Source organism: Phoxinus phoxinus (genome assembly GCF_949152265.1).
Source record: "Phoxinus phoxinus genome assembly, chromosome: 25".
NCBI lineage: Eukaryota > Metazoa > Chordata > Actinopteri > Cypriniformes > Leuciscidae > Phoxinus > Phoxinus phoxinus.
This window is the reverse complement of record NC_136900.1, coordinates 4,392,306-4,405,132: the sequence shown is the minus strand read 5'-3', so window position 1 is coordinate 4,405,132 and position 12,827 is coordinate 4,392,306. Positions and strand designations below refer to the sequence as shown.

General features: G+C 37.9%; 1 protein-coding gene and 1 long non-coding RNA gene across 5 annotated transcripts in view; both read left to right on the top strand.

The window, feature by feature from the left end:
* The first annotated feature begins 600 nt into the window (after window positions 1-600).
* On the top strand, window positions 601-5,580 carry LOC306993357. Its single transcript, XR_013796437.1, has 3 exons — window positions 601-663; window positions 3,632-3,728; window positions 5,468-5,580. It is a non-coding gene; the product is annotated as an uncharacterized lncRNA (long non-coding RNA).
* A 2,584-nt stretch (window positions 5,581-8,164) lies between these two features.
* lsm14aa (LSM14A mRNA processing body assembly factor a) overlaps window positions 8,165-12,827 on the top strand; it is a 29,180-nt gene continuing 24,517 nt past the window's right edge. For 3 of the 4 annotated variants that reach the window (XM_079603019.1, XM_079603017.1, XM_079603016.1), the window contains exons 1-2: window positions 8,165-8,454; window positions 9,514-9,677. In XM_079603019.1, coding sequence (XP_079459145.1) covers window positions 8,334-8,454; window positions 9,514-9,677 — 285 coding nt within the window. In that variant the 5' untranslated portion in view covers window positions 8,165-8,333. The remainder of the gene's footprint in view (window positions 8,455-9,513; window positions 9,678-12,827) is intronic. The other variant, XM_079603018.1, reaches the window with a different exon arrangement.

The window sequence follows — 12,827 nt, the reverse complement described above, 5'->3', positions numbered from 1 at the left end:
TCATTTTTTTAAAGAAATTTACACAATAAATACCGTTTTGTGGCTCTCTAATGTGTCGTGACAGATCACTGAGCCTCAGTTAAAGCCGCTCGCGAACCGATCATCTCTTCCTTCTAGTTCATTTATAACATCAGATAAACACGAATGAACATCAGAAGGAATGTTGTTTTAACCGCGGAAAGGCGTCAGTACACTCTGCTTCTCAAGTTCAAATCCTTCCATGTTAATTTACTAACTCTCCTGACTGCTTTGTCCGACAAAATGGCGGATAGCGAAGTATGATTGGTCAGATCACCTGTCAATCAAGCTCCCTGCGAACAGTCAATTGATGGATCACACATCCCCATTCTTGGACCAGAGGAGAACCACACTGTTAGCAATTGATGTAATTTCTACAGTAAATATTACAACAATGTATTGTATTTGTGTTTTTACTGTAAACGGCAATGCACCATGGGAAATTATTGGACAGTCCTGTATTTTTATTGTAACTACACTGTACACGCGGAGTTTTACAATGATTTTACAGCCACCGCGTTGCATCATGGGTTCACCGCGGACTGAATTTTGAATTTTTAGGCGGTTAGTTCTAAACGAACATTCTGTGACTAAGCCATCATTCAAGAAAACGAAAAAAGAAGCAGCAAACATTCTGGGACGAAGGTAAGTTAACTTCACGTTACTGTTACCCTATGTATTTTTTATATCATATATATAACGTTATTAGTTCTGCATATCTGAGTGGATGGTGACGGTTTTGTCTGCTTTGATTAGCTAACATAAAGTCAGCTGTAAGTTATACGTTAGGCTGAAAACAGCTGAAATAGGGCATGGGCAGAAATAGGTGCTTTTATGATAAGTTAGCTAACGTTATTAACGCGTCTCTTCCTCCATCAGTCCATTGAAATCAGGTATGTAACGTTACGTTACTGGTAGTTGCTAACGTTAGCGTTAACTTAACGTTATCTTGTTCATCACAAATGAATGCTATTTTTAATCTGCCTGAAGTAACGTCAACGTGGTTCTTTCACTGTTTGGATGGATTGGCTAGCTAGCTCGACTGTCATTTAGGGCTGTCAACGAATATTCTAAATTCGAATAGTTTTAAAAACAGAATTTCGAAGGTGAAAATTAATATTCGAATGTGGAAAAACACGCCGTGGTAACTTAGCAGAGGCGCAGCTGTCTGCTTTCCGAATGGGCGCGCTGCCTGGGATATTGCATGAATAAGGTAACTTAGGTTAGAGCACTTTCATGCACTGCAGGCTCCCACTGGTTTGATTATTTAACGTTACCGTTTCACGTCAAGGAAAAGTTTCATGTTTAACGTTAAGTTAGCACAGCACTGCACAGCTCGCTCGGAGCGTTCAATGTCGGTTCTATATACTGTAAAACTTCAATTAATGTTAATAATATTTGTTTCAATCACTGAATGAAGCCTGCTATATTTGGGACAAGAGTCGCGCCCTTAAATTGCTTGCACAAAACTCTTGATCAGCATTCAATATTTGTTTATTGTTGTTGTTGTTAGTTTAAACCGTTAACGTTAGCTGCTATGCACAGAGAGCGGTGAGGGCGAGAGAGAGAGAGTGCCAGCGAGCGAGAGTGAGATGCTCTGCGGTCTTAGCCATTAGTTGATTTGCTTGTTTTAGTGTAGGTAATACGTTGTCAAATAGGTTTAAACTTAAATAAACTACCGATACAAGTAGTTATGTCTCTTTGTATTAATTTGTCCTGTTATTGACGTAATGCGCGTCAATAGCCGCGTTTCCATTACAGATTTGCGCAAATGTTTTGCGCTTTTATCTAAATATCGATACAAAACTATTGCGAAATGACGGCGTTTCCATTAACCGATGTTATGCGACTAAAACGTCCTTTTTTCTCTCGCGATAAAGTCATTCTAAAAATGGTTTATATAATCTCACAGCCACCGCATTAGACATTATTATTATTATTAATGGACGGAGACGTACGTGTTATCCAAGCATTAATGGCAGGGAAAGACCCTTATATTCCAAACGAAATATAAGGAGTTTCTGGGTGTTTCACCCTCATTTCTGCGCTGAGGTTTTGATTGTGGCATTTCTTTGAAGTTTAGAATCCAGTATTCCTAGGCTAATTATTGTTTCTTTTATGAATTTAATAAATAACTCTGTCTCCTATTCCAAACGATCCATGTAGGCTATACTTTTGTGTCCATTCGTTTTTTTCTTTTTAAACCCGTAATTGAAAAACGAAAAATAAACGGTTGTCTTTTTAAAACGCAAAGTTGAACACCACAATTTTAATTTAAACTGGCTACACCAACTGCTGCGCAAAAAAGTAAATATCGACGAATTTTCAGATGTTTGTTTAATGACTTTTTTCCCCTTTATTAAACATGTAAAATATTCACAAATTAATATGGAAAACTTGTCGATTTTACTGGTTTTCTAAGGCCAAATTAGAACCTGGAATTGACATTTTCCCGCAGTGCTGAATAAGAAGATTAATATTATTAAACTATTGTTTTCTAACTCGGCTAAAAACATCTCCATCTCCAGATGCGCTTTTAGAGAGAAATGCACCTTTCATACGGATTAGGCCTACTTAATCAGAACAAAATGTATTAACTTTCGATTCGAATTTGTTCGTTTTAAAGTGGACATTTCAAGCTTTAGCCTACATAGGTTATATTTTGTTTCAGTTCTCGCGCTCCAGTTCAGGGAGATCATGAAAACGTGCCTGATTGTTTTATTTTATTTTACAAAAGCACAACATTTTCTTGTTATTGTTTACACAAATAAAAGTAGTTACAAATAATGTATTATTATTTTCTGTATGACCAGAAATTATAGAGTAGCCTAGGCTATATTAAGTTGTTTCACTGTTAATAGGAAAATGCAAGTGTTCACGCCCGCGCCTCCGTGCCATGTAGTGCGCGCTCCACACTCCACACATACCCTTAGATATGCGTCAAAATATTGTGTTTATTTGTAATAATCTCAGCTCTGTATTATTATTGTCTAACCCGTATTATGAATGACATTTGACGAATTGCTTTGTTCCTTTTTTGGATAAAAGCGTCATCTAAATATGTAGCCTAGTAAATGTTATAATAATGATGATAATTATTATTGTTTGCGTACACGGACCCCAAACACACCGCGTCTTCTAAGTCAGGTGACTGTAAATGCGCAAAAACTGTTTCCATTGCAGTTTTGCGAAATATTCCTTTTTCGAATTGGCTGAAAAACCTCCTCATGCGAGCGTAAAAACTTGTTTGCGATAAACGAGAGTTTTTGCGAAATTGACGTGTTTCCATTGAGCGTATTTTCAATTCGCAATTTCAATTTGCGCAATTTGAAGGGTAATGGAAACGCGGCTATTGACAAAATGCCCAACCAAATGTTCGAATATATGTTTGATTGTTTTTTAGAGGGAATATTCGAACGTCATTTTTGAGCAATTTTTCGGTTTAAAAATGTCTTTATTTGAGTTGTTGATGGAGGGTGCGGGGGTTTAAGGAGATAATAATGTTCAAGTGGAGGTGTGCGAGTCTTTCTCCACTTGAACATTAATGAATTCATGTTAGGTGGCAATAGTGTGTTGTGCAGCTTTTAGTTATCATATTGTTAATGGGTTTCAGGAGAGATACTGCGCGGCGCAGACGTGGATTATGTCCATGGAAGGAGCATGGTGTGATGGGGGCCCCACAGAAGCCGCAAGCACACTTGAATTCAGAGGTGAGTTTAAACATGGCACTGTCATGAAAACGATCATAGCAATTATGGAGGTATATTTGATTCAAATCAACTGAACGCCTGTGACAGTGCGATTTGTAGTTGTAGAGAATAGCCACACATGTGTATCAGTAAATTTGAAGTCTTAGAGAGAAATTATTTAATGAGTTGCAAACTTGTAGACTTTTTTTTCTCTCCCACAAACACAACACAGTTACACCTTCTCAAATTCTTCATTGCAGGTTCACAAATCCTATTCTACAAATCACAAATTAAGAAACTCGTACGCTCACATTTTTAATACAATCGCTGTAGTGAATATGGTGCACAACGCATTCACACACCCGCATCAAGAAATGTGAAGTCGTGGAGAAATTTTGCACATCCACAAATCAGTATGTGAACTCATCCAATGAGAGTTGCACACTTGAAGAATATTTCTTGTATGTTTCTAGCACAAACACAAGTACATAACTACAGCTGCTTGAATCTGCTGCAACGAATCTCAAACACTGTTTTTCGCTTTCAAGTGACAAGTTTTGCGCGCTCTCCATTTTGCACCATGATATTTGGTTCAAAAGTGTGTTGTGCATCTGTAGAGGCACTTGGCGGAGCCTACATTAATATTCATGAGTTTCCAGAGCATGCGCATGTCTAACTGCTCATTTTAGTTCACGCGATCGTTTCTCAGCAGGTTTATTAATGGATTATTTCAAAAAAGGTAAATATAGTTTCAGCGCGAACTTAAAATACAATTGTGCATCATTTCATAAAGCTCATATACTTTTATGAAATTAAATGATGCACAATTGTATATCAAGTTCGCGCTGAAACTATTTTTACCTTTTGTAACAGTGTTTGAGATTCGTTGCAGCAGATTAAAGCAGCTGTAGTTATGTACTTGTGTTTGTGCTAGAAACATATACAAGTCATACAAGAAATATTCTTCTAGTGTGCAACTCATTGGATGAGTTCACATACTGATTTGTGGATGTGCAAAATTTCTCCACGACTTCACATTTCTTGATGCGGGTGTGTAAATGCGTTGTGCACCATATTCACTACAGCGATTGTATTAAAAATGTGAGCGTACGAGTTTCTTAATTTGTGATTTGTAGAATAGGATTTGTGAACCTGCAATGAAGAATTTGAGAAGGTGTAACTGTGTTGTGTTTGTGGGAGAGAAAAAAAAGTCTACAAGTTTGCAACTCATTAAATAATTTCTCTCTATGACTTCAAATTTACTGATACACATGTGTGGCTATTCTCTACAACTACAAATCGCACTGTCACAGGCGTTCAGTTGATTTGAATCAAATATACCTCCATAAGCAATGACTTGATATATTAAGGGATCTTAATCAATGTTTATAACTTTTCTGTAATTTACATTTTTTGTTAGAGTTAGGGATGTCAGTAAGTCACCTCGGCCCACTTAATACAGAAACATATTACCTACTTCGCATTTTGAGTGATCAGATTTTACTGAAAGGTTTTACTGAACAGTGATTGCTTGAATCTTGCACTCGCATCGCAGACCCTTGCATCGATCGTGCCAAGCCACAGACACACACATACTCATATAGCCCACGATGACTCTCAGTCTCACACACACACACACACACACACACAAGCACTCATTCATTCATAAAGATCCCTTAATGTTTCATGTCATGGTTATGACCATGTCATATCAAGTCTTAAATGTTACCTGATAAGTGTGTTTTTTCCCCTGTTTTCAGAGCCTTTTGCGGCATAAATCCCCAGACGGGCAGCAAGGCAGAGAAAAACGAGGCATTCAAGTTTTACTGTACTGTACAGTAATGGATTGTTTGTTTTCTCGTCAGTTTTAAGAGAAAATAAAAAAATATTTAAAAAAATATTAAGTGTTTTGTTTTTCTTTGCAGAAGTCTGAAAGAGGACATTTATCCAAGTTACAACATTTAATTGTAATATTTACAATATTCTGTCCTGTGAATTTACAGGAAATCTCTAAAATTACAGGAAATTCCTGGCTACTGAGTTGCCGTAAATATAAAATTTTGCTGTAATATTTACAGTATTCTATCCTGTGAAATTACAGGAAATTCAGTACCTTGTTGTAATTATTTTACAATAACAGTCCTGTATACTGTTTACAGTAAATTCACGGCAACTATTAGCCAGGAATTTCCTGTAAAAATTACAAGAAATTTCTAACAGAGTACTTCAACCGAACAGGCTGGCATTCGATCATCCTACAGGCTGTTGTGGGTGGAGGGGGTCTCTTTTGAAATGTTTTTAGGAGCGCCAGGGAGCCTGCGTGATGCCAGAGTGCTGCGTTTGTCAGGATGGTGGGACCCAGTGGATAGGGGTTTGTTACTACCTGAGCAAAGAACATATGTGGACATGATGTACTATGTCCTTGGTGATGCAGCCTATCCTTTGAAGAGCTGGCTGATGAAACCTTTCACCGACAACGGACGACTCATGTTTTTTTTATTACAGACCAGAAACTGTGTTTTTTTTTTTTAAAGGAAAAATAACTTTCAGAGGCTGTAATGTGCTTTTTTTTTAAATGCTGTATACACCTATACATTGTTTTTGCTGCGTAACACTTTCTTTTTGTAAATAAAAATGATTACTTCTGAATCATGCTTTGGTTTTCATTTATTCTGTTATCACCACCAATTTGTACAAAGCGATCATAAATGGTATTCCTGAAATACGATTGCTGCTCATTTGTCCTTGTGACTACACACTTAACCAAAGTATCTTCAGAAAGCTGACACTTTAGTCAGTGAATAGAGAAACATAAAGCTACAATAGTTGTATGTAGTTTTTTTTTTTTTTTTGGCTCTGTAATAATACATATAAAATGTAATTTTATAAGTGACTGTTATCAGGTTGGTAAAGAAATTACCTACACTTTGCTTATTTTAACCTGCACACTTTCACCTGGTTTAAATACTGAGCTTATTGGTGTTTAATGGATACATTTCCAGTCACTATATATGGAAGTAAAATAATGGCAAATGTTTTTGAAATAAAAAAGCTTGCATTTTAATGGGCTGAAATTGCTCTAACTGTTGCTCTGGTCTTCGTCAACAACACGCGCTTGCGCCCCCTGCTGGTGAGGTTGATTAACAGCAGATGGAGATTATGCTCGGTAATCTACTGCTTTTCCTGCAGTTCCTGGATGTCAATGTTGAATTTGAACCACTGAATTTGTGGAAGCGAATATATAAAGCGAAATAAAATGGACCGAAAATTGCCTGTTGAATATTATAGGTTGTATTTTTTAACAGTTTGAATATTTTGGAAGTGAAATATGAATATGGATTATTGAATTTGTATTAATGAAAATGTGTTTGAAATGTTTTGAATTGAAATATTCACAGCTTAAATATATAACCATGTTGAATTTCAGCTCATAAAAATGCAAGCCCTAAAAATACAATGCATTAAAATGCAAGCATGGTTAATGCAATGCATATTTTTCTCAAGTAGTGCAATTCAACAGGCTTTTTATTTCAAAAACATTTGGCATTATTTTACTTCCATACTATACTTCCTCAGAGCATTGTGAATATTATTACAATGTGGTAACTGTAGTATGTGTCTTTTCACATTGTGCTATATATTGTAGTATATACTTACTTACACTGTAGCGATATAGTTTGAGTTGAAATGTTTTAACATCTAACCAGCACTTCAAACCTTACCGTATAAGAGCTACAATTACCATGGAAATGAAAAGGCACTTGATCTCAAGAAAGTGACATTTCACAAACTTTATTTAACACGAAGGTAAGTACTACTTACAAAATTAAAATATATAAAAAACAATTGTGCGAAGAGCAATAAATTATGAGAACAGTAAAATATTACTGTGCAAAGAAAAACAAATACAAATGTATTTTTGAACAACTGGACAAGAACAGACAGAAAAATAAAAGATAGAAAATAGATAAATACAAATATATAAAGATAAATAAAAAGGACCAAATAAAAAATATACATAAAAAATAAATAAAGAATAATTAAAAATAAAATAAATAAAGATAATTCAAATTAAATAAAGATAATTCAAATTAAATAAAGATAAATAACTAAATAAATAATAATGAAAATAAATAAGAAAAATTGTAAAAAGTTTTTACAATTTATATTAAAAAACATTTCATATATATATATATATATATATATATATATATATATATATATATATATTTTTTTTATATATATATATATATATATATATATATATATATATATATATATATATATATAAAACATTATATATATGTATGATATATACAGAGGAGAGAGAGAGAGAGAGAGAGAGAGAGAGAGAGAGAGAGAGAGAGAGAGAGAGAGAGAGAGAGAGAGAGAGAGAGAGAGAGAGAGAGAGAAAAAAACATTCCCAACATTTAAAGTTGGGAAACCCTGACGTAGTCGAAATTGTAGGCGGTTCAACGTCATTTCCGCCTGACGGCCTGAAAATGCAGGCGGCCATATTATATTAGCAAACACACTCGCGCAGCAGCAGCAGTTTGTTTATGCTTGTGAATTGCAGAAACATATTTTCCAAAACTCTCTCAGTTTAGTTGAAGTGATCGCGTGACGATGAGCGGCGGCACGCCGTATATCGGCAGTAAGATCAGTTTGATCAGTAAGGCGGAGATCCGTTATGAGGGCATTCTCTACACCATCGACACCGAGAACTCAACCGTCGCGCTCGCCAAAGGTCAGGAAACACTCTTTACACACAAAAGACTCTTTAGGTCGCGTTACGCTTAGCGTTGCGAGGGTAACTTACGCGTTGTGTTCAGCATCGAGGCTGCGTCTCAAAGTGTAGTAAGCTCCCTAAACAGACAGCAGTGTTGAGCCCGGGAGCCTCGTGCGGCGGTTTCTGGCTTTATACGCGTGTTTCTGTTGTTTTTTTTTTGGCATCATATTGACCTGCCGTAGTTTTGGGCATCATAACGGCACAATAAACGCGTCTGTCGTGTTCAAAAAATGCAATTGGCTGTTCGCTAGGATTTTTAGCATGCTAGTGTGTTTAATGCAGGATTCACTCCCTCTATCCAGCTGTTAAGTTACATCGAAGTGATGCTTTCTCTTACACGTGTATTATAACCAGAGTTTATGCCAAAATACCACAGTTACTGTAGTTATTGATGCTACTGTAACATATTTACCCATTCAAACAGTTTAAGCGTCTTATCAGAGTCTTGTTTTTACATGCCAGTGGTTGCTAATGCAAAGTTAGCACAGTTTTATGGTATTATGTTCACTTTGATATTTTTGCATGAAACTATCATGGATGCCATGATAAATGCTCAACCTTTATACCTGGCATTCATAGATAAAAACTACTGCATTTTGGGATTTCTAATGATTCATTGCCAGTCTTTTCTGTGATTTATGATAATAATACTATCTCAACGTCCTTTTATTGATGCTGTTAGCATACCACACATGTAAGCTCAACTTAAAAAACTCCCAGACACTATTTTAACAGTTCCAAAAAGATGAATCGCTGTCTGGCCAACTTTCATATGAAGATGAATGTTAGGATTGTGTTTTTTTGGTAGTGCTAAAGCAAACTGTGAACGTATATTAGCACCATTTTGTTGTTTTGAAGCTGTGAGGTCAAACTTAACAACCGGATTACTTGCCAAGCAAAAGCTCTCCAATTTTAAGAAGATTAGAGTCAAACCTCAGAGAAGACTAATTTATTACGAGTTACTTGGATGAAAGCTCATTAAAAACTCATGTTTGGCTCTCTTATTTCTTGTTGCAGTGCGCTCCTTCGGCACGGAGGACCGACCCACGGACCGTCCCATCGCACCCAGAGATGAGACATTTGAGTACATTATATTCAGAGGAAGTGACATCAAAGACCTGACAGTGTGTGAACCTCCCAAACCGACATGCTCTCTGCCTCAGGACCCCGCCATTGTTCAGGTACACACAAGAATGCGCTCAGTAGCTGATTCCTGTACACATTAAAAAAAATGAAGGTTTATAATAAGTTTGAGTCCTACGTTATAATACGCCAAAGTCCAGTGAGCTTTTATCAAAGTCTTTTGTTAGATCCTTCCAATACTCAAGGAAAGCCAAGAATGTGGATCCAGTCTTTTTTTTACCAAATCCGGTCCTAAACCAATTTACAGATTTTGTCTGGTACCCAAAACAAGTTAGCACTGCATTTAGTCTGGTATCCAAAACTGTCATTGACTGTCTTCTATCAGCCGAAGAAACAGGAGGCAGTTGTAAAGGGCAGGAACCAGGATGCGAAGTGACTGTAAAAATGAGCTTAAAAACATCACCCTGTGATGTTAAAAACCTAAAAATGGAGGCTATCTCCTAGTGATGCTCCGATTGATCGGCCGATATTGGCTAAAAATAGCTTGATCGGCGAACCCCAAAAGCGCCGATCAAAAAAGCCGTTCACGTGACGTAAATTACTCGCGCAACTTTTTTTCCACCTGCATGCGCGGCGCACGGCACACAACAGCAGACCGGAGCTTTCCAGTGGCAACATGACTTCTCCTTCTCCCGTCTGGAAGTTTTTTTTAAAGTCATTTCCAGAAACGCTGGCCGCAGAAAGTCATTACAAAGTAGCTAAAATGTAGTCGTAGCCTACAAAGCGGATCTCTACAGAGCAGGGGTCTCCAACACGGCGCTCGCGAGCTGCCAGTAGCTCGTGACCTGACTGGAGGTGCTCGCCAAGGGGCCGTTCACATATCACGTCTTTTGCGCGCTCAAGTTCGTTATTTCAAATGTAGGCGTGCGGCGAGCGCGCTCATTATAGAAGCGATGCGGCCGTTTTTTCCACGCGCAGCGAGATGAAAAAATATCAACTTCAGAATTCAGCAAAAGCTGCTAAAACTTCTTTGTCGTTGTGGAGAGCGGTAAATCAAAAACAGGTAAATCAACTAATGGCCAAGACCGCAGACTTCACTCTCGCTCGCTCGCAGGCACTCTCTCTCTCTCGCCCTCATGCTCTCTCTTTCTCGCTCTCGCCCTCACTCTCGCCCTCACGCTCTCTGCGCATAATGGTTTAAAATAAACAACAATAAACAAATGTTGAGTGCTGATCAAGAGTTTTTTGCAAGCAATTTAAAGGTCCCATGTAGGGCTGGGATAAACGATTATTTTTTAAACGATTAATCTAGCGATTATTTTTTCGATGCATCGATTAATCTAACGATTATTTTTCCCAGTCCGATTCGATTATCGATTATCTGCCCATTAATTGACTATAATAGCAATTTATACATGTTGATTTACATGTCTGAATGAAAAAAACATGAATTCCTTAACATTGCAATATATGTTTATTGCTCTTAAAATTCCAAAATAAAACATTATACAAGTGCAAAGTAATGCATTTCTTAGTCAGAGGTAGCATTCAATAAAACCTTGAAAACACAAAGGCCGGAAAAAAAGTGCATCTTGTAATGAAAATAACAACAACTTGATGTCTAGCATTCAATAAACAAATTAAAAGGTCACCCAGGCAGCCACCCTTTCTTAGAGCTATTGAAAGAATACAGTAACTATTGTAAACTTGGGGGCTTTAAGCTAATACAGAAAGTGCTTTTCCAACAAAAAATAATGAAAATAAACATTCAGAACACAACATTTATGTTGAACATAGGCCTAGCTTACTGAAAAAAACTTCATTCACAATTTCACATGCAAATAACAACTTACACTAGTCTCTGACACTTTCCTTTCACCTTAAGAATACTGTGTGTGTGTGTGTCTCTGTGTGTGTGTGTCTCTGTGTGTGTGTGTCTCTGTGTGTGTGTGTCTCTGTGTGTGTGTGTCTCTCTGTGTGTGTGTCTCTCTGTGTGTGTGTCTCTCTGTGTGTGTGTGTGTCTCTCTCTCTGTGTGTGTGTGTCTCTCTCTGTGTGTCATTCAAGACAAAATACAGTCATATATTGGAGTGGAGGAATGTGAGCATTTCAACATGCTCAGGAGTCAGGCTTGCCCTTTTTTTAGTAACAATGTTCCCAGCAACTGAGAAAAGCCTTTCAGATGGCGTTGATGTGGCAGGTATAGACAAATAGGATTTGGCTACTGCAGCCAGGATGGGGAACCTTGTGGCATTATCCTTCCACCATGTAAGGGGGTTGTTATCCCTTGGGATAGGGTTTTCCCCGAAATACAAAAGCACCTCTTTCCTGACTGTCTCACTGTCCCCATCACCATCCTCCTGGTCCATGTTTTCTTCATTGCCGTCTTCCCCCTCAGAATCTGTGCCCAACAAAGTGTCCAACAAAGAGCAGGACCTCCTCTTTGGTGGGGAGCTTGCTGAGGCTTCCTGCCCCACAGCTGCCTGTAACAATCTCTGCTTCCTTCTGATATCAAGAGCAACAGTCTGTATTTGTACTTGTAGTTTGAGTGCATCATCTGCTGGAAGGAACTTCAATTTCCGAAAACGGGGATAAAGTGCAGCAGCAATGAGAGACACATTTTTCCCATCCTCTTGAAATACAAACACCTCCTGCCACCTTGACAATATCTCCTCTTCTGCTTTGGTCTGGAAAAAGGTCATGGCAGCAGAATCAAATGATTTATTTCGGGTGGATTTCAGGAGACCCTACAGCAGGGGGGGGAGAACAGAGGCTGTGACATAAGATTGACCACTAAGGAAAACCGTGGCTTGCTCATAGGGCTTGAGCACCTCTTCCAGTTCCCCCAGAAGAATCCATTGATCGTTTTTCAGATCAAGATGGTGCTTTCCGCGCTGTGTGATTTCTGGATCTGATAGCGTCGCAACCACTGGCCATCGCTGCTCTAAAAGACGTTCAATCATATAGTATGAACTGTTCCAACGGACTGCTACATCCTGTATCAGTTTATGTTCAACTGTGCCCATCTGTTTTTGTTTTAGCTTCAGCTTAGTGGTAGCTGGCTCACTTTTCTTTATGTGTTTTACGAGGCACCGTGTAGCTGAGAGTGCCTTGTTAATCACAGGGTTGTCCATTGAATGATTGACTACCAGTTGAAGTGTATGCCCAGCACACCGATGGGATACCACCCCAAATCTCTCTTCCAAGATTCTGAGAGCTGCCACAATGTTACGTGCATTGTCATGGACAA